The sequence below is a fragment of the Bufo gargarizans genome, chromosome 9, assembly GCF_014858855.1.
Source record: "Bufo gargarizans isolate SCDJY-AF-19 chromosome 9, ASM1485885v1, whole genome shotgun sequence".
Lineage (NCBI taxonomy): Eukaryota > Metazoa > Chordata > Amphibia > Anura > Bufonidae > Bufo > Bufo gargarizans.
The window spans coordinates 78,459,809-78,486,974 of record NC_058088.1 but is presented as its reverse complement, the minus strand read 5'-3'; the positions used below and the strand labels follow the sequence as shown (position 1 = coordinate 78,486,974).

The 27,166-nt window shown below is 45.1% G+C and overlaps 1 protein-coding gene across 3 annotated transcripts in view; it reads left to right on the top strand.

The window, feature by feature from the left end:
- The window catches only part of RADX (RPA1 related single stranded DNA binding protein, X-linked), a 97,247-nt gene that overhangs the window by 11,515 nt on the left and 58,566 nt on the right, over positions 1–27,166 (top strand). For all 3 annotated transcript variants that reach the window (XM_044305334.1, XM_044305335.1, XM_044305333.1), the window contains exons 2-3: positions 15,774–15,916; positions 22,146–22,338. In XM_044305334.1, the coding sequence (XP_044161269.1) occupies positions 15,774–15,916; positions 22,146–22,338 (336 nt within the window). The remainder of the gene's footprint in view (positions 1–15,773; positions 15,917–22,145; positions 22,339–27,166) is intronic.

Here is a 27,166-nt window from a genome sequence, read left to right as displayed (position 1 = left end):
TTCAGCGGATTAAGGGCCCGGAAAAGGAAGCTTTTTTTCCCGGTGAATTCTTATCTTCAAGATCTTATCAAAGATGAATGGTAGGAGGGTGACAAAAAACTCTATATTCCCAGGGAATTCAAGAGCAGACTGGCCTTCAATCCTGAGGAAACTAAACTTTGGGATGAAATTCCAAAAGTCGACATCCAGGTGGCCAAAGTGGTGAAAAAGACGTCTATTCCATTCGAGGATTCCTCACAATTAAAAGACCCCATGGACCGGAAAATGGATGGACTCCTGAAGAAGGCCTGGGAATGCTCAGCGGCCACTATTAATGCTAACATTTCAGCAACCTCAGTAGCTCAAGCAATGTGCTTATGGCTGGAGCAACTGGAGGAGCATCTCAAGATGAAGACCTCCAGGGAGGAAATTCTGGAGTCCTTGCCTTTATTAAAATTTGCAGCATCCTTCATGGCGGACGCCTCAGCAGAGTCCATTCGTTTTGCTGCTAGAAACGACGCTCTTATGAACAGAGCAAGACGGGCCCTCTGGCTCAAATCCTGGACAGGAGACATTGCCTCTAAGAACAAACTATGCGCAATTCCCTTCACCGGAACATACCTTTTCGGCCAGGTCCTCGATTCCATTTTGGAAAGCGCAGCAGACAAAAAGGGGTTTCCGGAGGAAAAAGCAAAAAAGCCAGTGCAGCCCTTTCGTAAGACCTCTAGACAGTTTACACCCTCAGAGAGAGGGAAAGGTAAAACTGGTAGATGGAGCTACCCTAAAGGAGGGAGAGGTAGGGGTTTCCTCTTCAATCCCAACTCAGGCCCAAGTAAGCAATGACATCAGGCCAGTAGGGGGCAGGCTCCGCTTATTTTGGGAATCCTGGACTCGGATTACCCAAAATCAGTGGATCCTAAATTCCATCAGAGAAGGGGTAAAATTAGAATTCCGCGGTCCTCCCCCGGAAAGATTCCTAGTTACAAAAGTCCATTCAGTGAGTCAACAAAATCAATAATCTATCACAAGTTCAAGATGGAATCCATAAAGTCGGCAATTCCATTGATTTCAGAGGGAGACCTTCTATGTACCTTGGACCTGAAGGATACGTATTACCGCATCCCGATTCACCCCCTACACCAGAAATATCTCAGGTTTGCAATCATTCAGGAGGGGACGGTCCTTCATTATCAATTCGTGTCTCCCCTTTGGAATCTCTTCAGCCCCTCGAATCTTTACAAAAGTCATCACGGAAATTGTGGCGCATTTGAGAAAACAGCAAATAAGGATTGTTCCATACTTGGACGATTTTCTTCTTGTGGCCGACACAAAACAGAATCTGGAGGGCAGTATTCATCAGACCTTAGCCCTCTTCAAGGATCTAGGCTGGGTGATAAATTACCCCAAATCCGACCTAGTACCAAGCACCAGGAAGCAATTTTTAGGTGTTCTCTTGGACACAGAAAGTCAATTCTCCTTCCTTCCAGAATTCAAGCAGGAGACGATAAGGAGAAAGATAACGTCCTTCAAGGAACAGAAGGGTCATACTCTAAGGGAGGCAATGAAGGTCCTTGGCCTGATGACTTCATGTATCTCAGTGATCCCGTGGGCCCAGTTTCATTCCAGGAGCCTACAGTTCGCAGTACTGGCATCTTGGGACAAGGATCATCATTCCTTAGACTCGAAAGTAACGCTTACAAAGCGGTGTCTGGATTCTCTATCCTGGTGGACCAATCCCGAAAACCTAAAGGGGGTAGCCTGGAACCCTTCTCCTTCTATAGTCATCACCACGGATGCAAGCCAGTGGGGTTGGGGGGCCCATCTGGAGGGACAGGTCTTCCAGGGCAGATGGTCCAGCCTGGACAGCCGCAGATCGTCAAATTACAGGGAGCTGAAGGCGGTATGGAAGACGCTAATATCAGCCTAATACATTCTCTCCAACCACCACATCAGAGTTCTGTCAGACAACGTGACCACCGTATGTTACCTGAAGCGTCAGGGGGGGACCAGGAACCCTCTACTTCAGGGTTTATCAGAAAAAAAATTTCACTGGGCAGAGAGGAAAGTCCTCTCGGTGACAGCTGTCCACTTAAAGGGGGCAGAGAACTCCGCGGCAGACTTTCTGAGCAGACACTGTCTCGATGCAGGAGAATGGTGTCTAAACCGGGAAGTTTTCCTTCAAATATGCCATCAATGGGGGTTCCCACAGATAGACAGATTTGCCTCCAGAAGGAACACCCAGGTAGATCAATTCTTCTCTCTGAACCCCAGAGACAATCCGCTGGGGGTAGACGCCTTATCCCAGAAATGGGACATGGAATTAGCTTATGCCTTTCCTCCGTTTTCCTTTAATTCCACTGGTCCTGAAAAAACTAAAGGCTTGCTCAGCGACCCTTATCCTGATAGCCCCGGCCTGGCCGAAGAGAGCCTGGTTTCCGCTGTTAATGGATTTACTCCTAGGAGACCCAATAACCCTTCCAGCAAGGAAGGACCTTCTCGTTCAGGGGCCCCTGGAACACCCGAATCTCGGGAAGTTAAAGCTAACAGCCTGGATCTTGAAAGGCAGATCCTGAGAAGTAAAGGCCTTTCAGATAAGGTAACCTCAACCTTGCAGCAGAGCCGAAAACTGGTAACCTCTGCCATATACTTAAAGATATGGAAAAGATTTTTATCATGGCTCGCAGACACTCATCCAGGAATCTCGGTCCCGTCTATAGGCTGCATTCTGGACTTTTTACAGGCAGGGTTCGACCTGGGCCTAAAGCCCAGTACCCTTAAGGTCCAGATTTCGGCTTTGAGTAGTTTTCTCGACACCCCTCTGGCCGACCACAGATGGATTAGGAGGTTTGTTAAGTCGATTTCCAGGTTAAGACCCACTGTTAGACAGACGGTTCCCCCATGAAACTTAAATGTAGTCTTAGAGAGTCTGTGTAGTTCCCCCTCTGAACCTATTGACCAATTATCGGATAAAATGCTTTCCCTTAAAGCTGTCTTTTTACTAGCCATTACCACAGCTCGTAGAATTGGGGAGATTCAGGCCCTCTCCATCAGAGAACCATTCTTGAGGATTCTGGATGACAGTCATTCTGAAATTAGACCCATCTTTTGTACCAAAAGTGGTATCACCGTTTCACAGAGAGCAGGAAATAATTCTTCCCTCCTTTTGTACCTCCCCTAAGAATGCGAAAGAAGGAAGGTTCCATTGCCTCGACGTAAGAAGAACCATTCTCGCTTACCTTCAGGGGACGGAGCCGTGGAGAAGATCACAGAACCTCTTAGTTTCCTTTGGGGGAAAGAACAGCGGCAACAAGGCCTCGAAACAGACTCTAGCTCGCTGGATCAGAGACTTGATTCGAGAGACTTACCCACAGAAAGGACTTTCTTGTCCGTTTCCCTTAAGAGCCCACTCCACCAGAGCAGTCGCATCATCGTGGGCAGAGAAAGCAGATGCTTCAGTAGAGCAGATTTGCAAGGCCGCAACCTGGTCCAGTTTCTCTACATTCATTAAGCATTATAGATTAGATTCCCTGGCCAACCAGGATCTGGCATTTGGTCGCAAGGTCCTTCAGGCTGTGGTCCCCCCCTAGTTATTTAGCTGGTAGTTCTCCAGTGGGTACTGTCATGGAGGGACGTCCTGGAAACGAAGGTTTAGTCTTACCGGTAAACGGTTTTCCAGGAGTCCGACATGACAGTACCCGTTATTCCCCCCCCCCCCCATAATTATTTTCGGTTATTGCCAGGATCCTTAAAATTATCTTTCCGATGTGAGTCTAACATGGAAGTTTAATAAATACGTTGGATCCTATCTGGTGTAGTAATTGGAAAGAACACTGGTGGGAGGGTAGGGGAGGGGCCTTTTAACCTCTCACGCTTCCTGTCCCTACAGAGATCCAATAGGACACCCTCCAGTGGGTACTGTCATGTCGGACTCCTGGAAAACAGTTTACCGGTAAGACTAAACCTTTGTTTTGCAGGACTAGACACTTGTATAAGTGAAGGGAATGGATGGTCAATAGTTCAAGACTGAAGCTGTAAACCATTTGAAAAACTGCTGTCATTCAGCTAAGGCTATAAAAACTTGTAAACTCAGATTGTTAGCTTAAACATGACTATGGGATTCTACTAGGGAAATCATGTTTTAAAATGAATCCCCCTTCTTGGATCCTGCCACTGCCCTATCTTCAGCAGAAGATCAGCACACAAAGGAGAAGGCAGCAGCTTCCTAGCCAGTAGTTCTGTAGTAATGACATTCTCATATTTAAATACAAAGGAGTCGGGGAGTCTGAGTCGGAAGTACCAAAAACTGAGGAGTTGGAGTCGGACTATTTATCTACCGACTCCACAGCCCTGGTCTCATATTCCACTAACTTGTGACAATAACCATACCCCTCACGGAATACCTTGGGGTGTCTTTCCAAAATGGGGTCACATGTGGGGTATTTATACTGCCCTGGCATTTTAGGGGCCCTAAAGCGTGAGAAGTAGTTTGGAATCCAAATGCGTAAAAATGCCCTGTGAAATCCCGACAGTACTCATTGGAATTTGGGCCCCTTTGTGCATCTTGGCTGCAAACAAGTGTCGCACATGTGGTATCGCCGTACTCGGGAGAAGTAGGGCAATGTGTTTTGGGGTGTCTTTTTTTTTTTACATATACCCATGCTGGGTGAGAGAAATATCTCTCTAAAAGACAACTTTTCCCTTTTTTTTTTTTTTTTTTTTTTTTTTTCATATTTTTTTTTTTTTTTTTTATGCAAAGTTGTCATTTGACAGAGATATTTCTCTCACCCAGCATGTCCAAATACACCCCAAAACACATTTCCCTACTTCTCCTGAGTACGGCGATACCACATGTGTGACACTTTTTTGCAGCCAAGATGCGCAAAGGGGCCCAAATTCCAATGAGTATCTTTTAGGAGGGCATTTTTAGGCATTTGGATTCTCACGCTTTAGGGCCCCTAAAATGCCAGTGCAGTATAAATACCCCACATGTGACCCCATTTTGGAAAGAAGACACCCCAAGGTATTCTGTGAGGGGCATGGCGAGTTCATAGGGTTTTTTTTTTTTTTTTTTTTTTTTGGCACAAGTTAGCGGAAATTGATTTTCTTTCTCAAAGTCTCCCATTCCGCTAACTTGTGACAAAAAGTTCAATATTTCATGGACTCAATATGCCCCTCAGTGAATACCTTGGGGTGTCTACTTTCCGAAATGGGGTCATTTGTGGGGTGTTTACTGTTCTGGCATTTTGGGTGGGGCTAAGATGTGAGCAACCCTGTAAAGCCTAAAGGTACTCGTTGGACTTTCGGCACCTTTACGCACCTAGGCTGAAAAAAAGTGTCACACATGTGGTATTGCCGTACTCGGGAGAAGTAGCGCAATGTGTTTTGGGGTGTATTTTTACATATACCCATGCTGGGTGAGAGAAATATCTGTCAAATGACAACTTTGTATAAAAAAATTGTAAAAGTTGTCTTTTAGAGATATTTCTCTCGCCCAGCATGGGTATATGTAAAGACACCCTAAAACACATTGCGCTACTTCTCCTGAGTACGGCGATACCACATGTGACACTTTTTTGCAGCCTAGGTGCGCAAAGGGGCCCAAATTCCAATGAGTACCTTTTTAGGAGGGCATTTTTAGGCATTTGGATTCCAGACTTCTTCTCGCGCTTTAGGGCCCCTAAAATGCCAGGGCAGTATAAATGCCCCACAAGTGACCCCATTTTGGAAAGAAGACACCCTAAGGTATTCCGTGAGGGGCATAGCGAGTTCCTAGACTATTATATATCTTTTTTTTGGCACAAGTTAGCGGAACATGATTTTGTAAGAAAAGGAAAAAATAAATAAAATTCTGCTAACTTGTGCCAAAAAATATATATTTTAAGAACTCGCCGTGGCCCTCACGGAATACCTTGGAGTGTCTTCTTTCCAAAATGGGGTCACTTATGGGGTATTTATACTGCCCTGGCATTCTAGGGGCCCTAAAGCGTGAGAAGTCTGGAATATAAATGTCTAAAATTTTGCGCATTTGGATTCCGTGAGGGGTATGGTGAGTTCATGTGAGATTTTATTTTTTACATAGTAACATAGTACATAAGGCCGAAAAAAGACATTTGTCCATCCAGTTCGGCCTGTTATCCTGCAAGTTGATCCAGAGGAAGGCAAAAAAAAAAAACCCTGTGAGGTAGAAGCCAATTTTCCCACTTTAGGGGAATAAAAAAATCCTTCCCGACTCCAATCAGGCAATCAGAATAACTCCCTGGATCAACGACCCCTCTCTAGTAGCTATAGCCTGTAATATTATTACACTCCAGAAATACATCCAGGCCCCTCTTGAATTCCTTTATTGTACTCCCCATCACCACCTCCTCAGGTAGAGAGTTCCATAGTCTCACTGCTCTTACCGTAAATAATCCTCTTCTATGTTTGTGTACAAACCTTCTTTCCTCCAGACGCAGAGGATGTCCCCTCGTCACAGTCCTGGGGATAAATAGCTGATGGGATAGATCTCTGTACTGACCCCTGATATATTTATACATATTAATTATCTCCCCTCAGTCGTCTTTTTTTCTAAAGTGAATAGCCCTAATTTTAATAATCTTTTTTAGGGTACTGTAGTTGCCCCATTCCAGTTATTACTTTAGTTGCCCTCCTCTGGACCTTCTCCAGCTCTGCTATGTCTGCCTTGTTTACAGGAGCCCAGAACTGTACACAGTACTCCATGTGTGGTCTGACTAGCGATTTGTAAAGTGGTAGGACTATGTTCTCATCACGGGCATCTATGCCCCTTCTGATGCAATCCATTATCTTATTGGCCTTGGCAGCAGCTGCCTGACACTGGTTTTTGCAGCTTAGTTTGCTGTTTATTAAAATTCCTAGATCCTTTTCCATGTCAGTGTTACCGAGTGTTTTACCATTTAGTATGTACGGGTGACTTGCATTTTTCCTTCCCATGTGCATGACTTTACATTTATCAGTGTTAAACCCCATCTGCCACTTATCTGCCCAAGCCTCCAATCTATCCAGATCGCTCTGTAGTAGTATACTGTCCTCATCAGTGTAAATTACTTTACACAGTTTAGTGTCATCTGCGAAAATCGATACTTTACTATGCAAGCCTTCTACAAGATCATTAATAAATATATTGAAGAGAATAGGGCCCAATACTGCCCCCTGAGGTACTCCACTAGTGACAGTGACCCAATCTGAGTGTGTACCGTTAATAACCACCCTCTGTTTTCTATCACTGAGCCAGTTACTTACCCACTTACAGACGTTTTCTCCCAGTCCGAGCATTCTCATTTTATATACTAACTTTTTATGTGGTACAGTGTCAAATGCTTTGGAGAAGTCCAGATATACGACAGTCATTGATTCGCCGCTGTCAAGTCTAGAACTTACCTCCTCATAGAAACTGATTAAATTAGTTTGGCATGACCGATCCCTCACGAAGCCATGCTGATATGGCGTTATTTGCTTATTTCTGTTGAGATGCTCTAACATAGCATCTCTCAGAAAACCTTCAAACAGTTTACCCACAACAGATGTTAAACTTACCGGCCTATAGTTTCCAGGCTCTGTTTTTGGACCCTTTTTAAATATTGGCACCACATATGCCATGCGCCAATCCTGTGGGACATTCCCTGTCAGTATAGACAGTGCTCCAGACTAAAAAAAATACCTGGTAGCCATTGGCTCCTGAACTGAAAAATTTAGGAGCCAAATCTAATTTTTAGTCGCCAAATCGAAACCGAATCAAAATTTTGGTATCGTGACAACGCTACTCCGATCAGATCGGCATAGGTTTGTTTTGATACCAAAATTTTGATTCGCTTTCGTCACCATAAAGTATTGCGATACTCAATACCACGCAAAAAAAAAAAAAAAAACACCAAAAAAATGCCGTGTGCATTTTGCATATTATGAAATGTTCGGCCCATAATAGAGCAGTCCTATCCTATTTTTTGGGGTGACTAAAAAATGGTGAATGCTCACCGCATAGAAGATATTTTTTAATAATTTAATAGTTTGGACAGCGCTATGTAATATGTTTATTTATTCTTTATATATTTTATATGTAAAATTGGCAAAGGGGGGATTTAAACTTAATATTTTAGGGTACTTTCACACTAGTGTTTTTCTTTTCCGGCATAGAGTTCCGTCCTAGGGGCTCAATATCGGAAAAGAACTGATCAGGCATATCCCCATGCATTCTGAATGGAGAGTAATCCGTTCAGGATGCATCAGGATGTCTTCAGTTCAGTCATTTTGACTGATCAGGCAAAAGAGAAAACTGCAGCATGCTACGATTATATCTCCAGCGAAAAAAACCTGAAGATTTGCCTGAATGCCGGATCCAGCATTTTTTCCCATAGGAATGTATCAGTGCCGGATCTGGCATTCAAAATACCAGAATGCACCCGCACTAAATCCGGACCCATTCACTTCTATGGGGCTGTGCACATGAGCGGTGATTTTCACACATCACTTGTGCATTGCGTGAAAATCGCAGCATGTTCTATGTTGTGCGTTTTTCACGCAACGCAGGCCCCATAGAAGCTAATGGGGCTGCGTGAAAATCGCAAGCAAGTGCGGATGCGGTGCGATTTTCACTCATGGTTGCTAGGATGAAAGTCTATTCACTGTATTTTCCCTTACAACATGGTTCTAAGGGAAAATAATAGCATTCTTTAATACAGACTGCATAGTAGAAGGTCAATATAATAAACATTGGTGGCACAGTGCCGCCCCCCAACACCCCAGTATGATAAACATTGGTGGCGCAGTGTGCCCCCCTCAATATAATAAACATTGGTGGCACAGTGCGCACCCCCCCCCAACACCCCAGTATAATAAACATTGGTAGCGCAGTGTGGCCCCTTCAATATAATAAACATTGGTGGCGCAGTGCGCCCCCCCCTCAATATAATGAACATTGATGGCGCAGTGGGCAGTGCCAATGAGGGTTAAAAAAATAAAAATTAACTCACCTCCTCCAATTGATCATCTCCTGTTCTTTCTTCATGACCTGTCAAAGGACCTGTGGTGACATCACGTGATGCATCACCATGGTAATGGACCATGTGATGAGCTCAGTGACATCACCACAGGTCCTGAAGCAAGAACAGGAGACCGGCAGCTACTCGATCAACTGGAGGAGGTGAGTTAATTTTTTTAATTATTATTTAACCCTCATTGGCACTTCCCACTGTGCCACCAATGTTTCTTATACTGGGGTGTTGGGGGGGGGGGGGGCACACTCTACAGAGAGTCTAAGAAAGAATCGAATGAGTCACTAAGTCGGATCTTTAGTTCTTTTCACCTGTGACTCATTCGATTCTTTCTCCCTGTACTTGTCAGTGACTCAGAGCTGCTAGTGCTCGCCTTGCTTTGCCTCAGCTCTGATTGGTTGGTGGGTGGGGAGGGGAGGGGCTGGCAGAAGCAGCTTCCACTCTAGGATCAGATTACACTGCTCCCGAGCCCCTCCCCTCCCTGCTGCCAGCGGCTCTGCTGTTGTGTGCTGTGACCGAGCTGACTGAGACTGAGGAGAACATCGGCGGCAGCGGGGCAGAGAACGATCGGCTCCTGTGCCCGCCGCTGTTCAACTGCAGAGCTGCCGCGGAGGGTCTAATCTGGAGCCCTGATAGAGTCTGCAAATATCAGAAATAAGGGTCTGGCTATGACATTACTTAATTCCTTTAGGATACGGGGGTGTATGTCATCCGGTCCTGGCGATTTGTCTATTTTAATCTTTTTAAGTCGCTGATGTACTTCTTCCTGAGTCAGACAGGACACTTTTTTAATGGGGAATTTATTTTTGCATTCTGCATTTCATCTGACAGTTTATTTTCCTCAGTGAATACATTGGAGAAAAAAATATTTAACAGCTTTGTTTTTTCCTCATCGCTCTCTGCGACTCCCCCCTCATTACTCTTTAAAGGGCCGACACCTTCAGATTTATACTTTTTAACATTTATATAATTGATGAACATTTTAGGGTTAGTTTTACTCTTTGGCAATTAATCTCGGTCTCTTGTTTGGCCGCTTTTATTAGTTTTTTTACATGTTCTATTTTTTTCCTTATAGTTTTTCAGTGCTTCCGTGCTCCCCTCCTGTTTCAGTGAATTATATGCTTTCTTTTTGTCATTTATTGCTATCTTTACAGTTCTATTTATCCACATTTGGTTTCTTTTTTTTCCTTAACCTTTTATTCCCATACGGTATGTACCTCTCACAATGAGATTTTAGGATGTTTTTAAAGATATCCCATTTTGTGGCTGTATTTTTATTTTTGAGGACTTTGTCCCCGTTAGTTCGGCCTATGGCCTCTTAGTTGGCTAAATTTAGCTTTTTTGAAGTTTGGTATTTTTGTTCCTCCCTGTAGAAACCTTCACGTCTGTTGTTCTGTCAGGGCTATTGGTTAATACTAAGTCCAATATGGCCGTCCCTCTAGTCGGGTTCTGAACCAGTTGGGAGAGGTAATTGTCTTTGGTTATTGCCAAGAAGCTTTTTCCCCTATGAGATATACAGGTTTCAGTTTCCCAGTCTATCTGGGTAGTTGAAGTCCCCCATAATAACCACCTCATTATGATTTGCCGCCTCGTCTATCTCGTTTAGTAGTAGATTTTCTGTGGACTTTACATAAAGGCAGACACCTCCCCCTCCCCGGTTTTGACGATCCTTTCTAAACGGACTGTAACCTCGTACATTAACTGCCCAGTCATAGCCATCATCCAGCCATGTCTCAGTTATTCCCACTATGTCATAGTCCTCCTCACACATCAGTAATTCCAGCTCCCCAGTTTTATTAGTCAGGCTTCTGGCATTAGTATACATACATTTGAGAGGTTTATGTATAATTTTTACCCTACACCTTTCCTTCTGAACTATTCTAGTCCCTCCTTCCATTCCTCCCCCAGTCCCACTACCTTGCCCCCAGTCTCTATCTGCACTATCTTCCCCTCCTATAATGTAATTTCCCCCCCCCCCAGTCCCTAGTTTAAGCACTCCTCCAACCTTCTAGCCATCTTTCTCCCCAGCACAGCTGCCCCTTCCCCATTGAGGAACGATGGAGCCTGTAGCCGATAGAGAAGTCGGCCCAGTTCTCCAGGAACCCAAACCCCTCCTTCCTACACCAGTTCTTGAGCCACTTGTTAATCTCCCTAATCTCCCGTTGCCTTTTTTGTGTGGCTCGTCGTACAGGCAGTATTTCGGAAAATACTACCTTAGAGGTCCTTGCCCTCAGCTTTTGACCTAAATCCCTGAAATCATTTTTAAGGACTCTCCACCTACCTCTAACTTTGTCATTGGTTGCGATATGGACCATGACCGCTGGATCGTCTACCGCCCCTCCCAGTAATCTGTCAACCCGATCCGCGATGTGTCTAACTCTAGCGCCAGGAAGACAGCCCACTGTTCGGCGATCACGGTCTTTGTGACAGATTTCCCTATCTGTTCCCCTAATAATGGAGTCTCCCACTACCAGCACCTGTCTGGCCTGCCCTGCTTTCCTGGTTCCCTGCTTACTGGAGCTGACATTCCCCGGACTGGCAGAGGAAGTGTCCGGCTGCAGCAGTGCTGTCTCTGGACTGACATCCCCCTCATCTGCCAAACGTGCAAACTTGTTGGGGTGTGTTAGATCAGGGCTAGCCTCCCTGGCACTCTTCCCTCTACCCCGCTTTCTAACTGTTACCCAGCTAGCTACCTCACTTTCCTCAGCCTCCTCTCTGTCACCCTCCCCCTCATCTACCCCAAAGAGTGCTTGCTCGGTGAGAAGCAAACTCTTTTGCAAATTGTCAGTTAGTGGGATATGAGACTTTGTAAGAAAAAAACAAAGAAAATTAAAATAAATTTCTGCTAACTTGTGCCCAAAAAAAAAATCTATGAACTCGCCCCTCAAAAGTGATCTTTATAGCGCCGCAGCGATTTTACAGTGTTTTTGGAGTGATCAGGAAAAAAAAATTGTCACTGCGGTGGGGTGGATTGAACGCCAGTGTGCGCGCACAAGATCAGGCCTGATCGGGCGAACACTGTTTTTTTGTAGAGCCTATAGAACATGTCCTATTCTTGTCTGCAATTGCGGACAAGAATAGGCATTTTCTATATAGTTCTGGCAATGTGCGGATCTGCAAAATGCGGAAAGCACATTGCCTGTGTCCGTGTTTTGCAGATCCGCAGTGTCCGTGTTTTGTGGATCCGCAAAACACATATGGATGTCTGAATGGAGCCTTACAAGGGGGGTGATCAGGGGTTAATAAGTGACAGGGAGGGGTGTAGTGTAGTGTGGTGCTTGGTGCTACTTATTACTGAGCTGCCTGTGTCCTCTGGTGGTCGATCCAAGCAAAAGGGACCACCAGAGGACCAGGTATTTCAGACTCTGTTAACAAAACAGCATCTGATATACCTTTCAAGGGTTTAATAAAATCGCATCTACAGCCTGCCAGCGAATGATCACCGCTGGCAGGCTGTAGATGCACTTGTTTACCTCCGGATCCTGTGTGCGCACGTGCACAGGAAATCTTGCCTCTCGCGAGATGATGCGCCGGCGCGTCCAAGAGGAACAGGGCCGCCGCCAGGACGCAATCCTGCGTGAGGCGGTCAAAGAAAAAAAATCATACTAGCCTGCTCCTGCCACTTTTGTGGAGCTCCATGGGCATCTACTGGAGATCGTATGATCCCCGACTTGTTTACTTTCTGCCGGGCTATGGGCAGGGTTGTGTGTGCCGATGCAGCCAGTGATTGACCTCTGAGGCGACGTGTTTTTTTTTTCCCCATTACCACACAATCAGCCTCTAAATAAAAATAGTCAGAATCTGGACAATTCCTTTTTAATGTTATGGCTGAGCTTCACTTCCTTTAGTGAGGCTTAGGCCTCATGCACACGACCGTAGTGCTGGTCTGCATCCAAGCCGCAGTGTTTGCGGCTCGGGTGCGGACCCATTCATTTCATTGGGACTGCAAGAGATGCGGACAGCACTCTGTGTGCTGTCTGCATCCGTTGCACCGTTCCGTGGCCCCGCCCCCCCAAAAAATAGCGTGTCCTATTCTTGTCTGTTTTTTGCGGACAAGAATAGACCTTTCTACAATGGGCCGCCCATTCCGTTCTGCAAATTGCAGAAGGCACACAGGCGGCTTCCGTTTTTTGCGGACAGCAAAAAAAAAGGCACGATCGTGTGCATGAGGCCTTAGTGTTACTAAGGGTACTTTCACACTTGCGGCAGAGTATTCCAGCAGGCAGTTCCAAGCCGGAACACTTAATGTCGGATCTGGCAAGAATACACTTCAATGGAAATTATTGCCGGATCCGGCATTCCGGCAAGTGTTCAGTATTTTTGGCTGGAAAGAAAACTGCAGCATGCTGCGGTATTTTCTCCGGCCCAAAAAAACGTAAGATGGACTGAACTGATGCATCCTGTACAGAATGCTCTCCAATCAGAATGCATTAGGATTAGAGTTGTTGCGATACCAATTTTTTGATTCGGTTTCGATACCATGAAAAAGTATTGCGATACTCGATACCATTCGATACCACGCGAAAAAAATAAACAAAAAAAGCCACGTGCATTCCTCATTTTTAAAAATGGCGAATCGCGCAGTTTTTATTTTATTTTTTCTGTTCCGGCATTCACCACCTAGATTTTTTTTAATATATTTTAATAGTTTGGACTTTTCTGACGTGGCGATGTAATATGTTTATTATTTAAATATTTTATATGTGAAATTGGGAAAAGGGGGTGATTTATACTTCATATTTTAGTGTTTTTTGTTTGTTTTTTTTACACTTTTTATTTAATGACTATTTCCCCCTTAGGGGCTAGAACCTGGGATCTTTCATCCCTTTTCCTATTCAGCCTGATAGATCTCTATCAGGGTGAATAGGACTCCACACTGTCCCTGCTGCTCTGTGCACACAGCATCAGGGATGTTACCATGGCAACCAGGGCTTCTGTAGCGTCCTGGCTGCCATGGTAACCGATCGGAGCCCCAGGCTTACACAGCTGGGGCTCCGATCAGAAGCTGCCACTGCACCACCAATGAGGGGGGGGGGGGGGGAGAGGTCCCTGTGGCCACTGCCACCAATGATTTTAATACTGGGGGGTTGAGAGGGGCCGGCACACTGTGCCACCAATGATTTTAATGGGATGGGTGGGTTGAGGGGGGGAGGGGGGGGGCAATGATAACTACCTCTTTATACAGGAGGCGGGTACTGGCAGATCAGCGGCAGTTAACTGCCGCTGATCGCAGCTCCCTGTCAGGGGCAGGGTGCCGGCAATGCGATTCTGCTGCCGGCACCCGCCTCCTGTATGTGTTAAAGACTGACTACTGTATAGGAGTCCAGACTTTCACTATCAGGCCACACAGAGCGGCGCCCAGCAATGTCCCAGCACTCACCATTAGTCCTGGGCGCCGCTCCGTTCGCCCGCAGTGCCCCATTACTGTCTCCTGTCCTGCTCCACATGCTGCTGATTACTATCGGAGCGATGGGAGGAGACATCAGCTTCACTAGTGGGCGTTCCTTCTCCCTGGCTGTAGCGCTGTCCAATCGCAGCGCAGGGAGAAGGAACGCCTACTAGTGAAGCTGATGTCTCCTCCCATCGCTCCGATAGTAATCAGCAGCATGTGGAGCAGGAGAGGAGACAGTAATGGGGCACTGCAGGCGAACGGAGCGGCGCCCAGGACTAATGGTGAGTGCTGGGGCATCGCTGGGCGCAGCTCTGTGTTGAAATAATCCTATCATTGGTGGCGCAGTGCGCCCGCCCCTCCTCCGCCCCTCTCTTCTCATTGCCGGCGCCGCCCCTCCTCCGCCCCTCGCTTCTCATTGCCGCCCCTCCTCCGCCCCTCGCTTCTCATTGCCGCCCCTCCTCCGCCCCTCGCTTCTCATTGCCGCCCCTCCTCCGCCCCTCGCTTCTCATTGCCGCCCCTCCTCCGCCCCTCGCTTCTCATTGCCGCCCCTCCTCCGCCCCTCGCTTCTCATTGCCGCCCCTCCTCCGCCCCTCGCTTCTCATTGCCGCCCCTCCTCCGCCCCTCGCTTCTCATTGCCGCCCCTCCTCCGCCCCTCGCTTCTCATTGCCGCCCCTCCTCCGCCCCTCGCTTCTCATTGCCGCCCCTCCTCCGCCCCTCGCTTCTCATTGCCGCCCCTCCTCCGCCCCTCGCTTCTCATTGCCGCCCCTCCTCCGCCCCTCGCTTCTCATTGCCGCCCCTCCTCCGCCCCTCGCTTCTCATTGCCGCCCCTCCTCCGCCCCTCGCTTCTCATTGGTGGCAGCGGCAGCAGCAGCAGCACAGGGGGAGGGAGGACAGCTTCCTTCTCCCCGTGCTGCTGAGAGAGAACATGAGCGCGCCGATAGCAGCGCGCTCATGTTCAGAGATACTAGACTGCGCAGAAGCGCAGCCCAGTATCAAAAAAACGGAAATCCCGGTATCGTATCGATACCGGGACAAAAGTATCGATTGGGTATCGAAATTTCGATACCCGCAACAACCCTAATTAGGATAAAACAGAACTTAATGCTGGAAAAGAAAAACGCTAGTGTAAAAAATTACCCTAAACTGTGCAGCATTCAGCAGGATCAGTTGTGTCCAGCGTGGTTTTATGTGTTTAATTGAAGTCTAAAAGCAAACAAAGGTTTCCATACGGTGTTATCACGGTTTCTGTATCATTTTAAAGATCTCACCAGAACGCCTAACAGATGTTGCAGCTTCCTCCTGTTCCGGGCAGATAGGAGTTTTGTAGAGTCATGCCTTTCAATGAGGCAGTGTTAGTTATTATGACTAATGTCCCATTTTCTGTTTCCTCATAGTCACCAAAGTCTGCTCATTACAGAAGCTGGAAATGATGGGGCTGTCAAGAGTAACCTTACCTCCTCTGCTTGTACGGGTCATGCACAAATCCAGACTTCGCTATTTTGGCAAAGCAGAGAAGAGAACGGACTACCCTTATCAAGTAAGAAAAGACCTCAGTAGATAATGGCGTGCAAACTGTAGGCCTTTATAGCGAGCCTGGGAGGCACTTTCTGCAGTCCTATCTAAGAGCAGGCTCTGACAGAGGGAGAGAAGCTGATCTCTGGGACATAACGGTTTATATGATTCGGAGCAGGAAACCTGACCTACCCTTACTCTCTGTCCTAGAAGTCCTTAAAGAGACTGTCGGCATGATCAAACCTATTAAACAAGGCATACTGCATGGTAGGGTTGATCTTGCTGATTAAAACAATACCTTTCTTGTGTCTGTATGTTAAGCAGCTGCTGAGATATCTGCACTTTTATTCATATCTTGGAGCACTAGAGGGCAGGGCTGAATCCTTGGATCACTGCTTTTGTAAGACCCCTGTGCTCTGCAGACTCCCCCCTTCTCTTTGATTGACAGTGCTAGACATGCTGAGGGCAGAGCTGTTTCCTGGCATGTACATATCATATTTACTATAGCCTTACCATTTTGAGGATAGGTTTTCTATGCTTAGAAAGCTAATGCATATTACTGGTTTATTTACAGGAACAATGATTATAAAGACACCAGTAATATGTATCAGCATTCCAGGTATAGAAAACCATTCTTAATATAATAAGGCTTTAGCCTGGAGGTAAGTGGACAGCATTGCATGTAGATATCCCAGGACTTGTAGATTAGTTTTTTTTTAACATACTTTTTTATTTTCTTTTTTTCTACCTCATTTAACCCATATTAAAAGGCTATTTCTTTACTATATTGAGTAAAGGTTTTCTATGCTTAGAAAGCTAATAAATATTGCTGGTTTGGTCAGAGGCTCAAAATATAATTATAAAGACATCAGTATATCATTGGGGTTGTAAAATATTCCACTTATGCATGGTCTGTGAAATGGCAGTATTTGCAGACTTAAAGGGACACTGACGGCCAATAAGCATATTGAGGTCTATATATGTGACTACAGGTCTTATACAGGGTATTCCAATCATATAAATATCCCCCCTGTCCACATTATACAAACAGTAAACTTTAAGTTTTATTAACCTGCTCCAACGGTCTGCAATCTGCCCAAGGGGCGGTGTTTCACTTCTCTTGCGCCCAGCCAGCCTCCCCAACTGGCGATTTGAAGCGCCGCCCAGCTCATGAATATTCAGTTTGCTGGGCGGCTTCTGCGGTCCCCGCTCTGAAGCGCTTCGCTTAACAGTGCCCGGCGCATGCGCCGGATCTTGTGAAGTCGGGGACAGTAAGCGCCGCCCAGCGAAGTGAATATTGATGAGCTGGGCAGCGCTTACTGTACCGGACTTCACAAGATCCGGCGCATGCGCCGGGCACTGTTAAGCGAAGAGCTTCAGAGCGGGGACCGCAGAAGCCGCCCAGCAAACTGAATATTCATGAGCTGGGCGGCGCTTCAAATCGCCAGTTGGGGAGGCTGGCTGGGCGCAAGAGAAGTGAAACACCGCCCCTTGGGCAGATTGCAGACCTTGGAGCAGGTTATAAAACTTAAAGTTTACTGTTTGTATAATGTGGACAGGGGGGATACTTATATGATTGTAATACCCTGTATAAGACCTGTAGTCACATATATAGACCTCAATATGCTTATTGGCCCTGTCAGTGTCCCTTTAAAGGCGATGGCCACCTTTTATGTAAGTGTTTTTCTATTTATTTTTTAAATCTCCATTTGGCTTTTGCAACTTTAATTTATTCCAGTGCATCTCCTGAATACTGTTGTGTGCTTAATTCGTCACACTCGCTTACTGATTGTTCAGCCCCACTCCTCTCCTGAGCAGAAATCTGCAAATAATTGATAAGATCAAACAGATTTGAACAGTATTCTTCGAATCGTCGCGCAGGAGAGGAGAGAAAACCACTGAAGAAAGAAGGTGAAGTATATTCTAGAGCTTGCTATGCATTGGAATCATACAGGTTACAGAAGCCAAACCGAATAACCAACGGTCTCAATTAAATGGTACACTCCGAAGGCATACAATGTAACACAACAGGAAAGGAGTACTAACACACCAATTATGGGTAATAAAATATCTAGTTTATGAATATCTTTTTAAAATAAACATTATTACACAGTACATGTGTGAACAAGCAGGGACTAACCACAGTTGCACACCACCCTGCTGACAACCCTGTCGCAATAATAAACAGTTATATCAACCAATGACCAATTAGATGTTAGAACAACGTCCCACTGGATATGATAGGTCATGAATTTGGAATATAAATACAGAAATGTATGTGCCCCAGAAAAGATCACGGGAACACGAACACGTGAAAAAAATCGTGTATGTTTGGTACCCAAACCGGAAATTCTTCACAGAAGTTCGGGTTTGGGATCAGTGTTCTGTAGATTGTATTATTTTCCCTTATAACGTGGTTATTGCGATCATATCAAACAGCCATGGGCCACGTTTTGTATTGACAATCGCAATCTATTCTCAATGCAACATATCCATCTATACCCCATTTGGACAGTCTACTTATCCAATACTATGGCCACTTACATAAGTAAAAACAATTTTAAAATGGCATACACATTATAACCATAACATAGTAGAAAAAAGTGTACATAGTGCATCCCGATAATGAAAAGGTGAAAAATATAATCAGACCTTTTAGTCTGTAATTATATAGTTAATATAATATAAATATGCTCATAAATAATAGACAATACAAACCGGATTCCCAAAAAGTTGGGACACTACAAATAGTGTATAAATACTGAATGCAATGATGTGGAGGTGCCAACTTCTAATATTTTATTCAGAATAGAACATAAATCACGGAACAAAAGTTTAAACTGAGAAAATGTACCATTTTAAGGGAAAAATATGTTGAATCAGAATTTCATTGTGTCAACAAATCCCCAAAAAGTTGGGACAAGGCCATTTTCACCACTGTGTGGCATCTCCCCTTCTTACAACACTCAACAGACGTCTGGGGACCGAGAAGACCAGTTTCTCAAGTTTAGAAATAGGAATGCTCTCCCATTCTTGTCTAATACAGGCCTCTAACTGTTCAATCGTCTTGGGCCTTCTTTGTTGCACCTTCCTCTTTATGATGCGCCAAATGTTCTCTATAGGTGAAAGCGCTGGACTGCAGACTGGCCATTTCAGTACCCGGATCCTTCTCCTACGCAGCCATGATGTTGTGATTGATGCAGAATGTGGTCTGGCATTATCTTGTTGAAAAATGCAGGGTCTTCCCTGAAAGAGATGACGTCTGGATGGGAGCATATGTTGTTCTAGAACCTGAATATATTTTTATGCATTGATGGTGCCTTTCCAGACATGCAAGCTGCCCATGCCACATGCACTCATGCAACCCCATACCATCAGAGATGCAGGCTTCTGAATTGAGCGTTGATAACAACTTGGGTTGTCCTTGTCCTCTTTGGTCCGGATGACATGGCGTCCCAGATTTCCAAAAAGAACTTCGAATCGTGACTCGTCTGACCACAGAACAGTCTTCCATTTTCCCACACTCCATTTTAAATGATCCCTGGCCCAGTGAAAACGCCTGAGCTTGTGGATCTTGCTTATAAATGGCTTCTTCTTTGCACTGTAGAGTTTCAGCTGGCAACGGCGGATGGCACGGTGGATTGTGTTCACTGACAATGGTTTCTGGAAGTATTCCTGAGCCCATTCTGTGATTTCCTTTACAGTAGCATTCCTGTTTGTGGTGCAGTGTCGTTTAAGGGCCCGGAGATCACGGCATCCAGTATGGTTTTATGGCCTTGACCCTTATGCACAGAGATTGTTCCAGATTCTCTGAATCTTCGGATGATGTTATGCACAGTTGATGATGATAGATGCAAAGTCTTTGCAATTTTTCGCTAGGTAACACCTTTCTGATATTGCTCCACTATCTTTCTGCGCAACATTGCGGGAATTGGTGATCCTCTACCCATCTTGGCTTCTGAGAGACACTGCCACTCTGAGAAGCTCTTTTTATACCCAATCATGTTGCCAATTGACCTAATTAGTGTTAATTGGTCTTCCAGCTCTTCATTATGCTCAAATTTACTTTTTCCAGCCTCTTATTGCTACTTGTCCCAACTTTTTTGGGATTTGTTGACACCGTGAAAATTTGAATCAACGTATTTTTCCTTTAAAATGATACATTTACTCGGATTAAACGTTTGATCTGTCATCTACGTTCTATTACAAATAAAATATTGACATTTGCCATCTCCACATCATTGCATTCCGTTTTTATTCACAATTTGTTTAGTGTCCCAACTTTTTTGGAATCCGGTTTGTACATATTGTGATTAATAAATATGAAATATTAAGATCAAGGATAATTTAAATCATTCCTAATAATAAAATTCTGTGAATCACCTTCGTGATACGTAATTGGTGAAAAAAACTAAGTATGTAAGTGGCCATAGTATTGGATAAATAGACTGTCCAAATGGGGTATAGATGGATATGTTGCATTGAGAATAGATTGCGATTGTCAATACAAAATGTCGACCATGGCTGTTTTCGATATGATCGCAGTAACCGCTACTTACATCAGTGTCTATGGTGCGCATGACCGTCCGGCCCGTGCGTCCGCTTCCACCCTCGCTCTAGTCCAGGTATGACTGTGGCGATGGCGATCTGCATCATAGGTGCGTGACCGCCCTCTTCTCCGCCGGCCTCAGGGGAAGGGCGGAAGTAGTTTGACGTGGCGGGCGCTGATTAGTCATGCGCCGTCTAATGTGACGAGAAATCATGTGTAATATCACATGATCTGAATCCTGTAACTTCATTGGCGGGCAGCGCTTTTTAAACCCGTCTTTTTTCCCCTGACCCTTCACTCCTCCTGAGAAAGTGAACACACAGGAAACGCGCGGCGAGGAGCGCCATCACCCAGCTGTCAGCCCCTGCATTTTTGGTATGTTGCCCTATATTTTAGTCGCACTCCATGGTTAGCAGACTTGATTGGTTCCTGCCGTGTTAGTGTTGCCGTGATCTTTTCTGGGGCACATACATTTCTGTATTTATATTCCAAATTCATGACCTATCATATCCAGTGGGACGTTGTTCTAACATCTAATTGGTCATTGGTTGATATAACTGTTGATTATTATTGCGAAAGGGTTGTCAGCAGGGTGGTGTGCAACTGTGGTTAGTCCCTGCTTGTTCACACATGTACTGTGTAATAATGTTGATTTTAAAAAGATATTAATAAACTAGATATTTTATTACCCATAATTGGTGTGTTAGAAGCCAAACCGAGCAACATTTTTAATAAAACCTAAATGGCAAAATATACTTTATTACGTAATTGATGCAATTAAAATGTGATTTGTAGGTGTGCATTGTCTTTTTTAAAGGCAGTTTGCATATTTTGTGGTTTGTGTTTTTCTTCTGGAAACTTTATTATAAAAAAGGAACAGATCCCAATATAGGGAAGTAAGCGTGCAACAGAAAATAATTTGTTTATTATACCTTGAATAAGGGACTTGTGCCCATTATCTCATACACATCCAGCTAATTTGCTTAGTATCTTAAAGGGAATTTGTCACGTTGAACATGGTGTTTGATTTGCAGGCAGCAGGTTATAGAGCAGGAGGAGCTGAGCAGATTGATTATAAAGTTTTATAGGAAAAGATTCACTATAACATAATTTATCCATTTTAATTCCTGCTCAATCTTGGCTTTGACATCAGAGGCGGTCCTATCGGTGATTGACAGCTGTCTCTATACACAGTCATAGAGGGCAGGCTGTTGGTCACTGATAGGACTGCTTTCTTGACTTCAAAGTCCTGAATGAGCTCGAATTTAAAGGGGGTCCTCTCACTTCAGCAAATTGCATTTATTTTGATGGTCCCACTGCTCAAGACATTATAATTAACACAGCCAGACATCTTGTGTGGCCCTGTCAATCTTGCGCCTGCACCATTGCTCCAAACAGCGGCTCAAGCACAAAGGCTCTACTCTACTTTGCAGTACTGTCCGTTCAGTCCTTCCAGGAAGGGATGGGGAGAAGGTTGCGGTGTTGGATTTCGATACTCTTGATCCTTTTTGTTCTAAAGTGTGATCGGCTGAGATATTTGTAGTTCTGTATTTCTTGAGCTGAGCGTGCCTGTGTGGTTCCAAAGGATCAACTGTCCACAGAAGAAGCATTTGGCCGATGGCTATTTAAGGTGAATGGCCGCCTTTACTGTATATATTTTTGTTTAAATATCATTTTTTTTTTTTTTTTTTTTTTTTCTTTCTAGGCTTATTTTGAGGTTGCTGATCACTCTGGTATGATGTCTCTTGTGCTCTGGAATTCCCTCTGTCCAGAATGGTACAATACACTCCAGGTTGGCAATGTAGTCTTACTGCACCAATATTCCGTGAAGAAGGGTTATGTCTGCAGGACCCTCCCGACTCCAGGGAATTCGCAGGTGAAGAGACTGCCTTCCCTTGGTAAAGTATTTCCGCCATGTTGTTGTATGCCTCAATTGAATATTAATGTAATGCTTGAAAATAAGAAACATCAAGATAGTTATCCAGCACATATTGAGATTCTCTATGACTATATGTATAGGTGCATGAATATTACAACTTGTCCAGTCCTATTATTTCACTAAGAAAAAGTGGCACCAGATTTGTCCAACAACCCCTTATCCCAGCATCCACTGTTGATTTACGGTCTGCCTCCTTGATTTAGCAGGCTCGTGATTAAGTTAGACTGGCCAGACACTTCCTAATCTCACCCCATGTCTGACTCTTCTTCACCCTGGCACCTGCTGTTGGAGGAGCCATATACATTAGATGATTGTCTTCGCTAATGTGTATGACCACCTTTTAGGCCTGAAGATGCCTAACAATAGACATGTTAGAAATTGAGTGGATTAAAGGGGTTGTCCAGGTTTAGAGCTGAACCCGGACATACTCCATTTTCACCCAGGCAGCCCCTCTGACTTGGGCATCGGAGCAGTTCATGCTCCGATGCTCTCCTTTGCCCTGCTCTAAATTGCGCAGGGCAAAGGCATTTTTTCCCACGCCTCCAATGGCACTACCTGGAGGTTGGCCCGCCTTCTCAGGGACAGGAAACAATAGCGAGATCAGCCAATAAAGGGCCTCTTACCTCTCCAGTTGTTTCCTGTCCCTCAGAAGGTCGAGATCGCGGATCAGCAGCTCGCGCGGCCTTTGTGAGTATTCCTGGCTCTGCCGGAGGGCCGTTGCAGGAGGAGGGTTCGCGGGATGCTGCCTTTTTTTTCCATCCCTCCCTCCTCATGGTGTAAATCCGGCGGACGCCGGTGACCCCTGGCTTCTACTTCCCGGGTACTGTACCGGCAGATCTCTGGGCAGCAGAGGGTGTTCCTGGGACCTGAGAACGCTCCCCCATGTGACTGCGCCGTGCTGATTGAGGCACGGCGGCACGCACGGGGCTGGGCTATGATGCACCCGGAACCAGGAAGTAAAAATAGAGCCGGCTGCCGGCGTTCCTAGCAGCCATCGAGCCCGGTCCTCCAACAGAATGTCCCTGCAAACTGGATCCGAGGTCCCTGACAAGTCCACAGATGCTCCCAGGCCCTCAAGCCTGGTAAGCCTCCTCCCTATTGTTATTGGAATCGCTTTAGGGGACACTCGGTGTGTATTTTCTTGACTCCCTCACACTTCTCTTTGGTGGCGGTTCAAAAGTTTCACTCAAGTACCTACTATGTCACCCTAAAGCAATGGACCAGCAAATATCGCTCCTGTTGGAGAAAAGAGCCATCATTCCGGTACCGGTCGGGGAACAGAAGAAAGGTTTCTATTCTCCCATATTAGTAACATATTTCTGGTGAAAAAACCAAACTGTACCTTCAGGGCGATAATAAATCTAAAAAACTGATACGTGGTTTACAAAAAATTCAAACTGGAGACTGTGAGATCTGTGGTCAATCTTCTACCAAAAAAATTGCTATATGGTAACAGTAGACCTGGCGGATGCCTACTATCACATCCCAATCCAGAAGAGAGACCAGAAGTTTCTGAGAATAGCGGTTTGGTTCCAGGGATCTCTCCATAATTATAAATTTCAAGTTCTCCCATTCGGCCTCAGTTCTGCCCCGAGATTGTTTACAAAAGTCTGAACAAGAAGATAAAAATTCCATTGTATCTGAAGATGAATCTAGCCTGGTGGACGAACCAGTCAAACTTATCCCAGGGGGTGGAGTGGAGACAGACTGACTTGTTAGTCATCACCACCGATGCCAGTCAACAGGGCTGGGGGGCCCACTTGAATGGGAAGATGACACAGGGGTCCTGGAAGACACAGCTAAAACAGGCTTCATTTAATATGAGGGAGCTAAGTGCAGTCTGGGAAGCCATAAAGTTTTCTCCTTGTATCCATCTGAAAAACGTAAAAATCCTTTCGGACAACTCTACTACGGTAGCCTACCTAAACAAGCAGGTGGGAACAAGAAGCCGCTCCCTGTCCCTAGTCGCAAGGAAAATTCTAGATTGGGCCGAGGAAAACCTATACTCTAGATCAGCAGCCCACGTAAGAGGGAGAGAAAATCAATTGGCGGACTTCCTGAGTAGGGATCGACTGCAGCCAGGGGAATGGAGCCTGAACCATCAGATCTTTGCTCAAATTTGTGCCAGATGGGGCACTCCAAAAATCGACCTATTTGCGACAAGGAAAAACAGACAAATTGCGGGCTTCTTTTCCCTATCCTCTCTAGACCGACCCTTTGCAGTGGACGCCCTGGCCTCAGGATCTTATTTATTTAACCAATCACTGGCAACAGGAGTCGTCCCAGAAGATTGGAAATTAGCAAATGTGCCGATTCACAAGAAAGGTAGTAGGGAGGAATCGGGCAACTATAGGCCAGTAAGCCTGACATCAATAGTGGGGAAATTAATGGAAACCATACTTAAGGAGAGGATTGTGGAACATCTAAAATCCCATGGATTGAAAGATGAAAAACAGCATGGGTTTACTTCAGGGAGATCACGTCAAACTAATCTTATTGATTTTTTTTTGATTGGGTGACTAAAACAATAGATGGCGGAGGTGCAGTAGACATCGCTTATCTAGACTTCAGTAAGGCTTTCGATACTGTCCCACACAGAAGGCTTATCAATAAATTTCAGTCTTTGGGCTTGGACTCCCATGTTGTTGAATGGATTAGGCAGTGGCTGAGGGACAGGCAACAGAGTGTTGTAGTCAATGGAGTATATTCAGACCAAGGTCTTGTTACCAGTGGGTACCTCAGGGATCTGTTCTGGGACCCATATTATTTAATATCTTTATCAGCAAAATTGCAGAAGGCCTCGATGGTAAGGTGTCTTTTTGCTGATGACACAAAGATTTGTAACAGGATTGATGTTCCTGGAGGGGTTAGGAAAACTAGAGGAATGGACTAAAATTTAATGTGGATAAGTGCAAAATAATGCACCTGGGGCGTAAAAACCCAAGAGCAGAATATAAAATCAGTGATACAGTCCTAACCTCAGTATCTGAGGAAAGGGATTTAGGGGTCATTATTTCAGAAGACTTAAAGGTAGGCAGACAATGTCATAGAGCAGCAGGAAATGCTAGCAGAATGCTTGGGTGTATAGCAAGAGGAATTACCAGTAGAAAGAGGGAGATGCTCATGCCGCTCTACAGAGCACTAGTGAGACCTCATTTGGAGTATTGTGCTCAGTACTGGAGACCATATCTCCAGAAGGATATTGATACTTTGGAGAGAGTTCAGAGAAGAACTACTAAACTGGTACATGGATTGCAGGATAAAACTTACCAGGAAAGATTAAAGGACCTTAACATGTATAGCTTGGAAGAAAGACGAGATAGAGGGGATATGATAGAAACTTTTAATTACATAAAGGGAATCAACAAGGTAAAAGAGGAGAGAATATTTAAAAGAAGAAAAACTGCTACAAGAGGACATACTTTTAAACCTTTGCCCCGCTAATTTAAAACTAATATAAGGAAGTATTACTTTACTGAGAGAGTAGTGGATGCATGGAATAGCCTTCCTGCAGAAGTGGTAGCTGCAAATACAGTAAAGGAGTTTAAGCATGCATGGGATAGGCATAAGGCCATCCTTCAAATAAGATAGGGCCAGGGGCTATCCATAGTACTTAGTATATTGGGCAGACTAGATGGGCCAAATGGTTCTTATCTGCCGACACATTCTGTTTCTATGTTTCTTTATGCGTTCCTACGTTTTTCTTCTAATACCAAAGGTCATTTCCAAGATCCTGCAAGAGAAAGCTCAAATTCTCCTAATCACACCCTTCTGGCCCAGGAGAACATGGTTTCCTACACTGAAAAACCTAGCAGGAGAAGAATACTGGATGCTGCCACTCCGACCAGATCTACTTCTCCAGGGACCAGTAATGCATCCCAGAGTCAGCCAGCTTCGCTTGACAGTTTGGAAACTGAGAGGCGTATCTTAAGAGAAAAAGGTTTCAGAGTCGGTAATCTCCACTCTGTTGCAGAGTAGGAAACCAGTAACGTCTAAAATCTATTTGAGAGCCTGGGAATCCTTTTTTTACGTTTTGGGAATGACAGGTGGGATCCCTCAAAGGAGCCAGAGGTGACCCTAATCTTAGACTTTCTTCAAACAGGACTTGATAAAGGTCTATCCGTAAGTACCATTCGAGTCCAAGTAGCAGCTTTAAATGCTTTTCTAAATATCAAACTTTCAGATTTGAATGTAGTCAAAAGATTCCTTAAAGGGGCAAGTAGAATTCGCCCTAGGCTTAGATCTTCTGTCCCTCCTTAGGACTTAAATCTGGTCCAATCCAGGCTAATGCATCCGCCCTTTAAACCCCTCAGAGATCTCCTTGAGAGCACTAACACTCAAGACAGTATTCTTATTAGCAGTCATTCTGTATTAAGAATGCTATTTTCCCTTATAACCATGTTATAAGGGAAAATAATAAAATCTACACTCCACCTAACCCAAACTTCTGGGTACCAACGCTTTGCACTCGCGGGGGAAAATCCTGCATCTTTTCCTGCAACGCCCGTCTGAACCCAGCCTTAGATTGATGAGGGTCTGGCCAGTGGGACCTGTGCTGATTATGAGAATGAGGGCGATAACTGTCCACAGTATGAATGGAGCGATGCATGCTCCCTAATAGGCCGTTTCCCTCTATGGGAGTGCAGGGAGTGGCAGTGTTCTTGCACAGGCGTCACTTCATTCAAAGTAAGTATACTTGACCCCCATTCTCATAATCTGTGTAGGCACCAGGGGTTAGACACCCACCAGACTAGCAGTTTTCCCCTACTGGATAGGTGATGACTTAT